The sequence below is a fragment of the Python bivittatus genome, unplaced genomic scaffold (genome assembly GCF_059951505.1).
Source record: "Python bivittatus isolate LINGU-HERP-01145 unplaced genomic scaffold, Pbiv_v1 ctg000240_np1212, whole genome shotgun sequence".
In the NCBI taxonomy this organism is placed as follows: domain Eukaryota; kingdom Metazoa; phylum Chordata; class Lepidosauria; order Squamata; family Pythonidae; genus Python; species Python bivittatus.
In genome coordinates, this window is record NW_028277051.1 from 785,775 (window position 1) to 801,102 (window position 15,328).

Sequence of the window (15,328 nt, forward strand, 5' to 3'; positions counted from 1 at the left end):
TTACAGGTCCGAGGGAGTTTGTCCAGAAAGTGCTCTTGCTGCTCCAGGAATTAAACGGGACAGCGTTGCGCTTCCCTCCCAGTGTGAGGGGGGTTCTCCTAGACTCACGGCTCCTGCTGGACAGCGGGCACAGGCTGGGGTCAGGGAGCCTTTGCCCAGTGCACCAGCTGCCGCCCTCCCTGCAGAAGCTGGCCCTGGTTACAGTGCCTCTTGCCCTTGTCGCCTCCCACTCGATTACGGCAACGCGCTCCGCCTGGGGCGGCTTCTGAAGCTGCAGGTGATGCAAAAGGTGGCAGCGAGCCAAGGCGGCTGCTCAGGTCCCACACCTGTGCTGCAGGCGCTGCCCTGGCTGCCAGCGGGCTCCTGGGTACAGTGGGCACTCAGGTGCTACAGGACCACCCCCCTCGGGTGCCTCGTCTGGGTGGGCCAGCTGCTAGCTCTTAGCCATCCCAGCAAGAGAGGGGTGTTCCTCCGTGACAGCAGCCCCCACCCGCAGAACAGCCCCTTTTTGCTTTGCTCCCAAGTTCCAGGAAGGCCTTGAAAGCAGGATTCTGCCGAAGTGCGTCTGGGATTGACACCTCTTCACCGGATGCCGACTGGTATTCACTGGAGTTTTATTACGATACACGATTTATATGGTTTTATTGGGGGCCCGTTACTGCAGTGGGTCTCGGTTGAACGGTGCCCTGCCGTGAGTCCTTGGGAGGCACAGCAGAGAAGAAATGCAGCGAGTGAATAAATGGGGGAGCGCCCGGCCCCAATGAAAACCTGCAAAACCTTCCGAGCTGCAGGAGGAGACGCAGATTAGGTGCCGGCGACTCGGGGCCAGCAGGCCTGGGACCTACCGCTGCACCTCCGTCGCAGGAGAGGCCAGAGGCCACCGAGTGCCTGCGACCAAGCGGGCGCTAATTCCTCGGAGCAACCGCAGAAAGGGACGGTGCCCTCCGAACCGGCCGACTGCGAGAGATCGGTGGCACGGAGAAGGCGTGGAAGAGCACCTCTCCCACCCGGACGGGGTGGGGGGGCGAGGAGTCTCCTTGAGGGAAGGGTGGGCCGGAGTGCACCCTTCCACTGGACTAAAATCGATGGGGGGAGGGAATAAGCCTTATTTTCACTAACCCTCCCCGTGTAGACCTTAACTCGAGGGCTTCCGCAGCCCCTCCCCTCCCCTGCGCACCATTGGCCAAACCCAAGGCCTGTGCCAAAGGAGGGCTGGTCCCGTGCCCACGAGGAAGAGCGTTTCCAGGGCAGCCTGTTGTCCACCAAAGCCACCAGGAGACAGACCGGCACAGGCCGTCCCTTTCTGAAGGCGGCTGCCGCGGCCCCTCCCTCCCTGGCCCAGGGCAGGGGGGGGGCTGGACTCGGCAGAGGCTCTGAGCAACTGGAATCTAGGCCAGGGGGTGGGGAAGGAGGCTCCCCCCCAGGGAAGCCAGGTCAGGCCGCTCAGCGCCCCCTCTGGGGGGGAGGGAGAGCAGGAGGGCGGCGGGAGAGGGAGGGGGCGGCTGAGCACCATCCGGGCATCAGAGCGGTGGAGGGCAGGCAGGAGAAGCCAAGCGAGAGGGAGGCGGATGGAGGACTGGAAAAGAAGGGGGGCAGGAGCCAGCTGGTTTGGGCGGGAAGATGTCCCAAGAGGGAGCCCACTGAAAAGGTGAAGGCAGCCTGGTTTTGTGGGGGGGCCTCTAGGCTGGGAACACCAGCCAGGGGGTGTGGGGGCTGGGGGAGACTGTGCTCACCCTCCCAAGGGGCTGGCCTTCCCAGGGAGCAAACAGCTGAGCAAACTCCCCCCACAACCCACTGGCCCCAGAGAAGTCTCCTCTGCCCCCCCCACCCGCCTTCTCCTTTTCCAGGCAAGGCTCTGGGCTGCAGCCCCCTGCAATTTTCTAGGAAGGCCCTGCTTCTGGACGCCAGCGTTGCTAGAGGAGGGCGTGTTAGTCTGATCAGGAGGGCCTGGTGGCCCCTTTTCTGACTAAACCGGGGCCCTTGAATAAAGCTCGTTAGCTGCAAGGGGAGCAACCGGACCGCTTCTGATTTTCTTCCCTTTGGTGCTTCGTCCCAAGACGCTGGGGCAGACCTGGCGTTAGGGGCAGAGAGCCTCTGAACCGAGGGAGGTTCTTGGGACGCACGGCTGCCCACGACTGCCCCCAGGAGCTTCCTCGGCCAAGCAAGGCCCTCTGGTGCTCTGGGAACCTGGCAGGGAGCCAGGCCCTCCTGTGCTGGGGGCCCCACTGGCCACTGGAAGAGAGGCCTGGTGGAGCAGGGGCTCCCGCTGGGGGGCGGGGAAGTGCCTGGCACAGCTTGGGGGACTGGAAGCTGCACCAAGCCGAGGGTGTCGCCGTTGGTGGGATGGAAGCAGAGAGACACACCAACCAAGATTTGCAGAGGTCACACCAACATTTACTTCGAGGGACAGATAAGGTAAGGGCGGCCTCCCGCGTCCCCCTCTGTGGCAGCTTCAGGCGAGCAGGTCCAGGAGGCGCTGCACCTCGGCGAGGCTGGACACTTCGGCCGGCAACAAGGAGAGGGCCTGGAGGGACGCAGGGCAGCACTGAGGCCACTGGGCTCTGACCAGCAGGAGCGGCGGGGAAAAGCCGCCCTGGGGGGGTCACCTTTCTCCTAGGGATATTGAACCCGGGGCCTTGGCCCCCAGCAGACCGGCCGCAGGGCTCCCTGGGGGTCCAGCAAGACCGTCCTTGGTGAGGCCTCCTCACCCTCCAGCCAAGTGGCAGTTTGGGCTCAGGGCCGCTCTTCCAGGAGACGGGGAGGCCCCGGGCACTCACCTCCTTCAGCTCCGCTTCCGCCTTCTGGTGCCGCAGCAGCCGCTGGGCTTGGCGCAGCCGATCCTCCAGGCATCTCACCTGCCGGCAGAACCAGAGGGAAGCATGAGGGTGGGCACCGAAGGTCTGCCAAGAGGGGAGATGCTAGCCCTGCCCGCCCCTCACCTGGACCACGTGGCTGGTCAGGGCTTCCGTGTGCTCGGCGTCCTTCTGCAGCAGCAGCTCCTTCAGCTTCCCGACCTGCAGGGGAGGAGAGGCAGGTCGTGAGCCCGGAAAGGGGGCACCCGGCCTGGCACGCAGTGGCTTCTCCACTCTGCCCAGCTTTCCTCTGAAGCCAATAGAGCACAAGGCTGGCTGTGATCCTGCGCCCTTTTACGTGGAACAAAGAGCCTCGAAGCCGGCAGGATTTTTAGCTCAGTAAACTTTCGTCTAGCAGACTATGCTTCTAAAACACGCCACTCCCGCAGCGGTGCCCGTGAAGGCAGAAAAGCTTCCATGTGCAGGAGCAATCTTCCTGGGAATACAAATGCTCAAGGAGAACAGCCCAGAGCGCAGGCCATCACTACGTTACTGCCATTCCCAAGATTCTTCTAAAAGTTTGCTTATATTCGACCAGCTTTTCTATTCAAGTAACAATTTGCGAGAGCGAGGCAGGGGACAAGCCAGCAAAGGGAGCACGATGCTAGAATAACCACCTAGCCTCTGAGCTTAGAAATCTCCTACAAAGCTCTGAAAAGAGCAGCTGGTCCACAATTAAAAAGCTAATCTGAGCGGAGAGGAAAAGTGCCCCGGAAGCCATGGCAAGCTCTGCGCAAGGCACCACTGCCTGGGTCACGAGGTTGCAGGTCCCTCGGCAGGCACAGGACAGGACAGGACAGGACAGGAAGGCGGCCCCGGAGCCTTAAGAACGCAGCTGGCTCAAGGGTCAGCAGCCGCAGCGGCGAGGCCGGATGGAAACGGGCTGGAATTACGGCTCCAGCGGGGCCTGCAGCGAAAAGCAGAGGGCGAGGCAGGCGGCACGCGCGGAGGGGCACGAGCAGGACCGGGCGCAGCCCCTTGCCCCCGGCACCTCCTGTCGCAGCCAGATTTTCTCCTGGACGTCAGGGAGTTGGGTCCCGCTCAGCTCCTCCCAAAGGGTGGCCGCCGCCGTCTCCGACTTCTGCAGTGCCAGCCTCAGCTGGGCCACCTCCTCCTGCAGGGTCTGGCGAAGAAAGCCCGGTCAGCCGCTTGCAGAGCAGGGGGCCCGCCCCCCATGCTGCCCCCAGACGTACCCCCACTTCCCTCCTCCGGTCACTCAGCTGGTCCTGCTTCTCCTCCTGCTGACGCAGCAGCTCCTGCAGCTCCTTTTCGCTCTGGGTGGAGAAAAGGGGGCCTTTGCAGCAGCAGCAGCAGCAGCAGCAGCCCCTCCCTTCAAAGCAGCTGCCCACGGCCGAGGACACCGGAGGGCGTCCGGCTGCAGAAGGCCAGAATGAGGTTCCCGGGTGGGAAGGGCCTGCCTGACACCCCAGGGTGCTCCCTGTTGGACTCTGACCCAGCCCCACGGGCCGGCCTCGCGCGCTTGGCCCGAGCACGGGAGAGTGGACCCAGATAAACGTGGCTTATAGCTTGGCATGAATGAGACTTTTCTGGCTGAAGTGCCAAATCGTGGCTTAGTGCCCTGCGTGAACTCAGCCAGTCCTAAGGTCATTTGAGCCAGTCCTCTATTGAGAACCGTGAGGACTAGACCCTTAGGTTTTGGGGAACAGCCCAACAGCAGAAATCCCTGCAGGGGTGGGAAGAAACATCCTTTCTGGCACACGGGCCAAGCAGCCCACCTCCCCGGCGCACCTGGATCCTCAGGTGGAGAGCCTTGCTCAGCTTGGCGTGGGCGGCATTGCAGGCGTCCAGTTCGGCCTGGTGCTGCCTCTGAGCGTTTTCCAGCTGCTGCTCCAGCTGCAGACTGCCAGAAGGGAGGGAGCCCAAGACACAGCTTCAGCCCTGGAGTGGGCTGGGAAGACCCTTCCCGCCCGGCCCAGGACAGCCAGGGAGCAGGTGCCCCCCCCGGCCAGCCGGCCGGCCTCCACCCAAGCCCATGCCAAGCCTCACATCTGGGCCTGCAGCTCCTGGACCTCTTCCTGACGATGCCTGGCCAGGAGGCACAGCTGCTCCGCTACCCGCCGCAGGTCCTGCGTGTTGGCGGCCAAGCAGGCCCTGATCTCTGCGGGGAGAGTCCAGTCAGGGAGGAGAGGAGAGAAGCCGCGGGCCAGAGGGGCTGCCCAGAGCAAGGGGTACCTGATGGCTGGGGAGGAGCTGCTGGGGCGATGCGGGTAAATGCCGTGGTCTCACTCCAGAGGCCCGGGGTTCTCGCGGCTGAAAGAGACAAAGGTTTCCTCCTTTGGCAAGGTCAGAATTTTGGCACAGGGGAGGGGGAGCCCTTGCAAGGAGGGAGAAGCAGGTGGCCACGGTAGGAATCAAAGGAGGCCCCCCCAATTCCTGTCCCTGGTGCTGCAGAGCAGCCCCCCTTGGCTGGCACGCTCTCCCCCCACTTCATGGCTCGGGGGGGCAAACTGAGCTGACCAGGGCTGCTTTCTGGCACACGGGAGCTGTAATCCGTCAGCTGGGGACAACTTGGGCCAAGACCACCTACAGGGAGAAAGAGCCAACACGCCCACCGGCCCAGGATGCAGCAGGCGGGGGGCAAAGCTTGGATTGCTCACCGTCCTGGGAGGCAGCTTGCAGGACGCTGTCCACCAAGGAGACCCCCAAGCGGTGGGGGGTGCGCCGCCCTGGAGTGCAGGCACTGCTTCGTGGGGCTGCTTGGGCTGCCTGGAAAACAAGCCACCGTTGAGAAGCTGCGTGCCCAGGAAGCTCCGGGCCAGAGGAAATGGGCCCGTCCTACCTCGCCTGGTCGTGCTGTCTGGAGAAAGTCTTTGGCCTCCAGGAACTGGGCCTGGAGCGCCCCCATCTCCAGCACGGCCTGGGAGAGCGCCTCCAGGCCGGTTTCGGTGCCCCGGAGCCCAGCCCTGGCACTAGCCAGCTCGGAGTGTAGTGAGTCCAGCTCCTGCCTGTGGAGGAGGGAAGAAGAGCGTCTGAGGCCTGGACTCGGCTGCCCACCTGCCCCGAGGAATCTTAGAGAGGGGCCCCGGGACCTACCGGAGCTTCTGCTGCGCATCCTTGTGATCCTCCAGCTGGGTGCTGCGCTCCCGCAAAGTCGAGAGGGTGGCCTTCAGCTCTTCCTCCGTCTCGCTGAGCTGGCGCCGTACCACCTGGTTCTCCTGCTCGATAAACTGCACGGGGGCAGAAAGGCGCCCCAAGATGGGACACGAAGGAAGCCGCAGGCGCAGAGATCTCCCCTCTCTCCCGCTGCCTTGCCCCACCTCAGCCCCCCGCCTACCTCGCGGCAGTCCGAGGCCTCCCGAAAGTCCCGCTGGGCGCTGTCGCGTTCCTGCTCCACTCTTTCCTTCTCCCGAGTCAGCCTGCAGGAGAGGATCTCCCTGGTCAGGGGAGGAGGGGCCCTGCTCTGGGGGCCCATGTCCCCCTGCAAAGCTGCTCTGGTGAACGACTACACTCGGCTGGGTTTGGGTAACACCTCCAGCCGCCTAAAGCTGGGTGGGGAGTTCTGGGAGTTGAAGTCCACCCGTCCTAAAGTTGCCACGGTTGAGAAACACTGCCCTAAGCTCTGCAAGAGCCCCACTCTGCCTTTGGGACCCACGGAGGGTGAGCCTGCCTCCTGCACGGCCACTCCCCTGACCCCCAACTCCCTGGGGGGTTCTAGTCCACCCTCACCTAAGGTGCAGCCGTTGTGAGAAGGGGCCGTTTATGGGGGCCCCTCCCTCTTAGAGCCGCCCAATCAAGGAACAGATCAAAGCAAAAGCAATCAAGCCATGTATCCTCAACAGGCCTTTAGGTAAACAACTCCCAGGTGAAATTAAATGAAAAGGGGACCCCATGCTGATGCCAGCGAGCTACGCTCCTGGCGACATTTCATACAGAGGCGGTGCAACAGTTGGGGTGGTGGCAGTTATGGCTGAAAACATCTGGAGGGCAGCAAGTTGGGGAAGGGCGCCTCAGAGCACAAGCCAGCCAGCAGCCATGTCAGGACTCACCAGGCCACCTCCTCCTGCAGCTCCTGGATGGCCGCCGCCTTCTCCTCCTGCTGCTGGGTGAGGGCCAGCTGTTCTTCCTGCAACTGCTCCACCTGGCGCTCCAAGGCCGTCGCCTTCTGCAGAGCAGCCTGCAGGTCTGCGGAAGGGGCACAGATCAACCTTCCCTTGGCAGGCAGGCCCTGAGAAGAGAGCCCGAGGACTTGCCAGCCCCCCCCAACAAAGGTCAGCCTACAATCGCCATCATCTACAGTCACGCCTGAGAGGAGCTGGCCAGGAGGAGCTGCTGGGGATCAACCACAGAAACTACTCAGCACAACGGCCAGGACTCTTCCCCTTGGCCCCCAGAACTGTCTGGAGTCAGGCGGCCTTACAAACACGATATATGCACAGACAAGTAAGTAACGTGAGAAGAATGTGGTAGAACTCTGTCTGTCTGTCTGGCTTCTCTGTCTGTCCATCCATCCATCCATCCATCCATCCATCCCAGATATTTTCCACATCACAAAGGACTGTGACCCATTTTTCCAGAGGGTTACTTAGGACTGCACTATAATAACGCTATTGCAATGGCACCAGATTCTTTGGGTAGACTGTAAACTAAAATAAAAGGATAAAGAAAAATATAAACTTTTTTTCCCAGTTCGGTACTGTTCTATGCGGGAGAATTTCCATATTACAGGTAGTCCTCACTTAACAACCATTTGTTTAGTGACCATTTGAAGTTACAAAGGGACTTATAACTGTTCCTCGCTGTCAGAATCCTCGCAGGATTTAATAGTAGATTGTTACGATGGCTAGTTTAGAAATTGCTTTTTACATGCTGTGGTTCTGCCATTGTAAAAGCGGGGGGGAAGGAATGAGAAACCGTTGAAAGCAGACGGCTCCTTATCACGGGCGCTGGCAGGCTCAAGGTCGTACCAGCGAGGGAATCAGGAGACCAGGAGCTAAGGGGGGCGCAGGGGGGGTAAGGTAAGGAAAACAACTTTTGGCGCGCTTAGGCTCAGCCTTAGCAATGCTTTGGAACTGTACACTTGTCCTCAATAAATGAACTTTCTTTTGAATCAATATTGGTTGCAAGGAAAGTTGCTGGGTTTGGGAGCAGCAGGTGGCAGCTCGCTACACTTGTGCTTGCAGCACCCCCGTGGTCACGATCCGGGCACTTGGCAACCAGCTTGCACTTAGACGGTTGCAGTGTCCCAGGGTCATGTGATCACCATTTGTGACCTTCCCAGCCACCTTCTGGCAAGCAAAATCAATGCGGAACCATGTGATTCACTTAATGACCATGTGATTCGCTTAATGACCGCAGCAATTCACTTAAGGACTACTGCAAAAAAAGTTGTAAAATCAGGTTCAACTTGCTTAACTACCACCCCGCTTAACGACCAATTTTCTGGTACCTATTGTGGTCTTTAAGCAAGGTCTACCTGTAATAGAGTTTGTCAGATTAACCTAATGTGCTTTTTCTGATTTGTTCAAAGTTAAAATAAAGATTCTACCTCAATTCTTATCGATTCAGAGCAAGGGTAAAAAATTTAAAAAGCACTCGATTCCATACTTTTCTATAGAAATTAAGCCCCGAACAACAACACCTTTCTATAGAAATCCAGTTTGACTGTTCTGGAGCATCACTGCTCAGGGCGAAACGGCCAAGCGCGGACCTTGAAAGTTTTGAGGAACCCTCTGCACCGGGCCCAGTGCGCTTGCCAAGCTCGACAGCCCCCAGCTGTGGCCCGGGCCCAGGCCCGACCTTCTGCTCTAACACCCTGCCAGGGACTCACCTTGGTCCAGCCGCGTGTTCGCCTCCACCAGCTCGTTCACCCGGCCCAGCGCTTCCACCACTTCCACCGTCCGCTCCTCCAGCTTCCGGCAGACCTGCACACGTCCCAGAGAGCGAATGTGTGCCGGTCCCTCCCTGTCTGAGGCGGCCTGGCAGCTGGCAGGGAGCCACATGAGCGGGGCCCTCCGGCGGCATGGGCCCAGGGCCGCTCTTCCCTCTGGGGACGGGGTCAGCACCCACCCTCTTCACTGAGCTGCTGAGCTGCCAACTTCTCCAGAAGGGCCAATTCCCCAGCTGCGGCACTAATGCTGGGGAGGGGATGCAAGAGGGCCCTGCCCCTTCTATCAAGGGAAAAGAGAGAGGGCACCCACCCTCTGTGCACCCCACCCATTTCCTGTGGGGGGGAAGGTGGGGCCGCCCTCCAGTGCCTGGGATTCTCAGAAGCTCAGAGTTCTGCAGCGTGGCCTATGGGCCAGAACTGGGCAAGCAGATCAAAAGATACCACGCAAAACACCTGTGCAAGCAGGACACGATTTCACTGTGTGGAGGGTCTGTGGTGCTCAAAATTACACCCTCAGTCAGCACAGAAGAGATTTAGGGGCAGAAAGAACCCTAAAGGTTCTGCAGAAGCACAAATCTTTAAGGGAACAGAACCCAGAAAACAGTTATGCCAAGGGACCTGGAAGGAGAAGAGCAGAGTTTGGGGGACATGTGTCCGGCAGGAACCCCACAAAGCTGCATTTATGACACCGCAGATGTGTTGGACTACGATATTGCTGGCCCCTGGGCACCATGCCCAGGTACTGAAGCTGTAGTGCAACCCACATGAGAGGGGATCAACGGGCCTTGGAAGGACTGAAGCAGGAGCCGCCCCCTGCCCTGCCAGCCCCACCAGGGAAAGAGCCTTACCTCCTGGTGCCGGGCACCCTCGCGCCTGGCAGCCTCCACCTCCTTTCCCATCCTCTGGGTGGCGCTGAGGCACTTGGTGACCGCGCTCCGGCAGCCCTCGTACTGTTGGGGAGACCAAGAAGCCCCCCGTAAGCACAGGGAGGCTCAGGGAGGGCGCAGCAAGCGAGCGGTGCTCGCAGGCAGCACTTACGTCAAGCCGCATCTGGGCCCAGTCGGCCTGCAGGGCTGCAGCGAGGCGGTCCCCCTGCTCCACGTGGCTGGCGTATCCAGAAGAGAAGTCGGCCTGCCAAAGGGGAGGAGGGCAGAGACAGCTGCAGCCGTCTGGAGGGAGCGGGCAACTCCCTGCCCAGCCGCCCCTCAACCGACGCCCGCTCAACCACCTTGAGCCTCTTCGCCTCCTGCAGCAGGGCCCACAAGGACTGCCGGGACTCAGCACTCTGCTCCAGCTTCCGGATCTGGGCCGCGGCGCAGGCCTGCACCGACTCCCGGACCAGGTCGGCCTGGAGGGAAACGGGGCCCGTGAGGTCTCCCCGAGAGCTCATCCGAGGACTCATGCCACGTTCGCCCTCTGCGGCCAGGCCAGCCAACGGGTCTGATCCAGGCGAGCAAATGGGTGCCAGAGGAAGGAGCCCCCCCGCCCGGCACAGCCCCAGCTGTTCTGCCTCTGCTGCCTGTGCCCAGTGTGGCCAGCCAACAGCCCCATGACAGAGGCCTTCGGGAAGAAGGCAGCCCTCACGGGCTGGAGGGGCCAAGGGGGCGGCCTCGCTGGTCTCCTGCTGGCTGTCCACCTTGGGGGGGAGCCGCATCGCCAGCGGCTCAGCTCCGGGAGGGGGAAGAGGCATGCCACCCTTCCTACCGCGTCCTTCGCCTTCAGGGCCGCCTCCAGGGTCCGCGCCATCTCACCTCGCTTACGGCCCCACCTCTGCAGCAGGGCCCTGCACCGAGAGAGCAGGCTGCCCGCTTGCTTCTGCTGCAGGTGGGAAAGAGAGGAGCGGGTGGTGGGCGCTGGCCCAGGGCAGGGAGGCCGGGCTGCTCCCCCGCCCCCCCCGCCATCGAGGGACGCTCACCTGCTGGCGGAGAGTCTGCCGGTCCTCCTGGAGGTGCAGGAAGGAGGCCTCCACCATGGCCCGGAGCTGCCTGGAATCGGAAGACCACGCTCTCTGCAGAGGTAGATTTTGGGGGTCCCCAAAATCAAAATTATTTGCCAAATACTGAAGTTATTTGTAAAAATTTAAAACAATGTCACTTTTCTCATTATTTTTAATTGTTAAAAAATATAGGTGTTCTCCGTGAGAAATCTTTTATTTATATTAATATCTAACAGGTTTAATGTTGTTATTTTTCCACAATTCAATGAATAAATATTCTAGGGATGCATCTATTTTTAATGCACAAAATATCAATAAGCGTAAGCCATCCAAGCAAAAGCTCTTTCGGGGTCCTCCGTAGTTTTCAAAGGTGGGAAGGGGTGCTGGGGGCAAGTAGCTTAAGAAGCACTGCCTTGGGCCTCCTTTTCCCTGGATTGTGCAGAGTTGCGTTTAGTTGCCCGCGAGGTTCTTCTGACGCCAGACGCGGATTTCAAACGCAGCGAAGCGATCCGTTGCAATGGTTTTTGCCCACAGCTTCCCACTGCAGCTGAGAAGCAAGGGCACGCGCCCGTCCTCCCTCCCAGACGGAGCGCAGCCTGGTACTCGCCATCTCCTCGCCGGCGCTCTCCAGCCGCTGGGCTAGACCCTGCTGGCTCTCCTGGCTTTGCTGCAGAGACCAGAATCGCCGCCTGAGCTCCACGTACAGGTCGTGATACAGTCGCTCCTCCTGCCAAAGGAGATCGCACAACATGCTCAGGTGAGCGCAGAAGCCCTTCCTGCGCAAGAGAAGGGACCGGCAGAGGCTGCCAGAGGCACAGAAACTACGCGTCACCCGGAACAGAAGGGTTTTCCTGCATTTCTGTGAGTTTGGGTTGCCTGGCCTGGAGGAACCGTTCATGAAGAGGCTGCAAATGCCAGAAAGAGCCCTTGCAGGGCACCAAAGGCAAAGCTCTGAAGATAAAACAGCCAGAGGAAACATCTGGTAGAGACCGCTGGGTATTCATCAGCAGGGGAATGGGCGTGCCCATGTCTGCAGGCACATGTGTGCAAAGGGGAAGGGAAAAATCCCAAACGTGATGGAAATGTGCACCATGAATAAGAGCACCCTTAGCAACGTGACCACCTTGCGCAAGAGTCCCTTCTACTGGAAATGCTCCAATGTAAACAAAGCCAACCGTGAACCCAACACATGTCGGCAGCCCATCGCTGATCCTGCAACCTGGAGGAGGTTTAATCCATCATTCTGGGTGCCTTGAAATTCCCACTACTGGGGTCCAAAAGAATAAATACCCCAATAAACACTGATTGCTTTGAAGTCAATAAGCTGACACTTATCTGAGCTGCAGGCGAGAATGTGGAAAGCAGAGGAGTCTGGCGTGCACGCAACTGTGCAGATCCAGCTGCGCCCACACAGAACTGCCCTGCCCAATCTCTGCCCAGCTCCCGCTTTCTTTCCAGGAACGTTTACTTCTGGGGAGGGGGCAGCTCAGCGGAGGACGCTGCTTCTTTCATCCTTCGCCCCTCTTGGCTGCAGGGCAACTGGGTGAGGGGTGGATGCCTTGAATCCCAAGGGGCAGGGGTCCCAACTCAGGAGCAGCCTCGGGCAAGGACGGACTGGGACGACTCTCACCCAGCTGCTTCCAGGGAAACCTGGCTACTCCTGGGAGAAGCAAGCTCCCGGCACTCATGTTTTGCAGGTGGGAACAGATGGCGCTGCTGATGGGAGGATCTGCCCATCAAGCTCACCCCCGCGCAGATCAAGGAGAGAAGCTGCCCCCCCCACTTACCTCTTTGGACTCAGAGGCGGGGGTCTGGGTGGCTGTGTCTCTCTGGTCCGCTGGCCCTATCCAGGCTGTGGGGTGCCGGAGCTCTTGGCCGGCACGGATCTGGCGCGAGAGGGCTTCCATGATGATCAGGGTGCTCTCCAGGCGCTCCTCCAGCTCCGCCCGGGACAGGCGGTTCAGCTGATCCCGGGAATAGCTGAGGAGACACGGCCACGCGGCTCAGGCCAGGCAGGGCCCAGGAGCAGGCCAGCAAAAGCCTGGCGACCTCACGTGGCTCCCTAAAGCCCCAGGATACGGGTGCAGAGGGGTTATGGGCCACACATTAAGCTTTTGAAGGGTAAGACAGGCATTGGGTGTCTCTAGGTCAGGCTTCCTCCAGGTGCTTTCTTGAATTTCCAATCTATACCCAACCGCCCTGGGATTCCAGGGGCCTCCTGTCCAGACACTACCCCAATCTAACCCCACTTAGCTCTCAGCCCTGACAAAGGTAGCCCAGGGCTGCCTCTGGCTGAAGCCTTTTACATAAGCAATCTCTCCAACCGGGAAGAAACTAGCTCAGAGGTCAAAACCAGTAATAATTACGAGGAGGAGGAGGAGGAGAAGGGCCAGTGGGGGTAAAAACAAGAACCCCCTTCTTTTGTGCTCTGGTCCACCCCCTAACAACTCACCTGCATCTACTGGTGGCCCCCTCTAGCCCAGTGTTTCTCAACCGTGGCAACTTTAAGATGAATGGACTTCAACTCCCAGAATTCCCCACCCGCCTCAAAGTTGCACGGTTGAGAAACACCAGGCTAGACTCCCGCATGCAGGCACGCAAACAAGAACATCTAAGTCACGGGCTACTGCAACCGCTTGTGCCACCGAGTTCCGACAGTTAATGCTGCCACGTGCCAGACCCCGGGGATGACTGGGGCTTCCTCATCAGCTGCCCCATCGCTCTCCCCTGCCCACCACCCGCAGCTCATCCCTTTCCTTCCCTTCTTGCTGCTCCAAGTGCTCGGCAAGAGCGCTGCTGAGGAAAGCCCCCGGCTGCCTCCGTTTCCCTCTTGCCCCCATCCTTGAGGAGAACTGGGGAGAGACAGAGGGGTGCCCCTCCGCCCCAGGCAAACCCGGGAGCAGCGGCCCCAGCAGGACTTACTGCCAAAGGAGGGAGTCGGTCTCGGCTGTGCCGTCGGCCTTCTCTGCAGGGGAGGTGTTAACTCCAGCTTCCCGGAGGCTCAGCGGGGAGATCCAGGTAGCTGCAGGCGCCACAGAGATGGGGGTGATGCTGGTGCCCTGATCCTGCTGTGGAACCGCCGGGAGGCTGCCGGGGGGCGTACAGGCCCGGGCAGATGCCAGGCAGGGAGGGTTGGCACCCACCCCTTTTGCCCCTTGCCAAGAGGGCGCCTTCCCCGCCGGAGACGCATTCGGCCCATCGTCCAGCAGACTCAGAGGAGAGCCCCAGAGGCCGTGGCACTGACAGCCCGCAGGGGGGACACGGGCAGTGTCCGGGTCCTGGCACGAGGCAGGCGACCCCTGCCCCTCTGCGGAGGCCGCTGCGTCGGCCTCGGGGCGGCCCGGGGCAGCCGAGCAGGGGGAGGCGGCAGGCCCGGCCTGCTCCAAGGGCGTCTCCGGCCCAGAGTCCCGGCAGCTCACAGGGGGCGCCCCCCCGGAGACCGGCGTGCTGGCGCGCTGAGGCTGCGGCTGCGGCGAGGCCGGGTCCTTCCGCTCCGCGCAGGGGCTCCCGGCGGCGGCGGCGGCGGCGGCGGCGGGCCCGGGCTCAGCGCCCCGGGCGCGCCCCTCGTCCTGCCGCAAGGCCGCGATCGGGAAGCTGCGGCGGAGGTCGGCGAGCGCGGGCGAGGCCGGCGGGGCCTGTTCCAGCCGCGGCGATCCGCTGTGCCCGGCCGGGGCAGAGGAGGCAGCTGCGTCCTGCGGGCAAGGGGGGCGAGGTTACGGGCGGGCGGGGGCGCCGCCCAGGGCCCCCCAGCCGGCGAGACCCTCGCGGAGGAGCGGCCCCTTTCGCGCCCCCAGGGCAGCCGGCCGCGAGGCTCCCCGGGGAAGGGCGCCTCCGCGCAGGTCCGGGGCCGCCAGCTGAGGCCGCGGGGGGCGCCAAGGGCCGTGGAGGCCCCTCCGCGCGCGCGCCGGCACCCACCTGGCCCGCCCCGCTCGGGCCCCCCGACTCGGCCATGCCGCCGCCGCCGCCGCCGCGGGTTTTTTGAACGAAACCGCCGCCGCGCGCGCCCTGATTGGCCGCGTGACGGCGGCGGCGCTCGGGAGGAGGGGCGGGGCCCGCGCGAGCCCCGCCCAGCGGCCTGTCCGAGGGCGAGGATTGGAGCGGGCGCTGGACCCCCCGCGGCGCGTGTCTGCGCCCGGCAGTCGTGGGAATCCCTTCCGCGGGCCCGGCTCCGACACGCGTCTTGCGGGTCCTGGTGGCCGTGAGGAAGCGCTCTCCGCTTCCCCGCGGCAGCAGGGCGTCGTCTTTCCGCGGCGCGGGGCAGGGGCTGCGCGCCTGCCTCCTCCCTGCGGGCCCCCCCGAGGCGCCGAACGCGAACTGCCCGCGAGCAAGGCCGGGCCGCCCCGCTGCCCCCTCGCTGGGTCTCCCCGCCCGCCTTAGGATCATGTGCAGGGGCTTGCCAGCCACCGGGTGCCCTGGGCCCAACTGGCTTTTTAAGGCTTGAAAGCAGAGGGGGCATCGTGGGCTTGCAAGTCCGCTTTCCGGCCCGCGCGCGCGGGAGTTGGAGGGGCCTTACGGGCCGGGCCCCGGTTCAGGTTCCCTCTCTTGGCGGAAGCCCCTCGGGGACTCTGGGCCTGCCCTCCTTTCAGCCCAGCCGTCCTCGCAGGGCTGTTGTGGGGGAAATAGGAGGCGGGGGGCTAGGCATGGGGCTTTGAGCTCCCAAAGGAAAGGCAGGTTATTAAGTGAGTAACTCGT

The 15,328-nt window shown here is 61.9% G+C and overlaps 1 protein-coding gene across 1 annotated transcript; it reads right to left on the reverse strand.

Moving 5' to 3' along the window:
• Positions 1-2,089: 2,089 nt before the first annotated feature.
• SPAG5 (sperm associated antigen 5) lies at positions 2,090-14,662 on the reverse strand. Its single transcript, XM_088138674.1, has 23 exons — positions 14,552-14,662; positions 13,559-14,328; positions 12,424-12,616; positions 11,244-11,363; positions 10,616-10,708; positions 10,405-10,518; positions 9,929-10,048; positions 9,739-9,831; positions 9,549-9,650; positions 8,641-8,734; positions 6,860-6,995; positions 6,148-6,229; positions 5,907-6,040; positions 5,653-5,818; positions 5,471-5,579; positions 5,046-5,123; positions 4,860-4,971; positions 4,602-4,713; positions 4,046-4,126; positions 3,844-3,975; positions 2,940-3,014; positions 2,778-2,855; positions 2,090-2,524 (listed from the first exon to the last, which is right to left on the reverse strand). Exons 1-23 carry the CDS (start codon positions 14,585-14,587, stop codon positions 2,453-2,455), a joined length of 3,102 nt encoding a protein of 1,033 aa, XP_087994800.1. The 5' UTR covers positions 14,588-14,662; the 3' UTR covers positions 2,090-2,452.
• Positions 14,663-15,328: the final 666 nt, after the last annotated feature.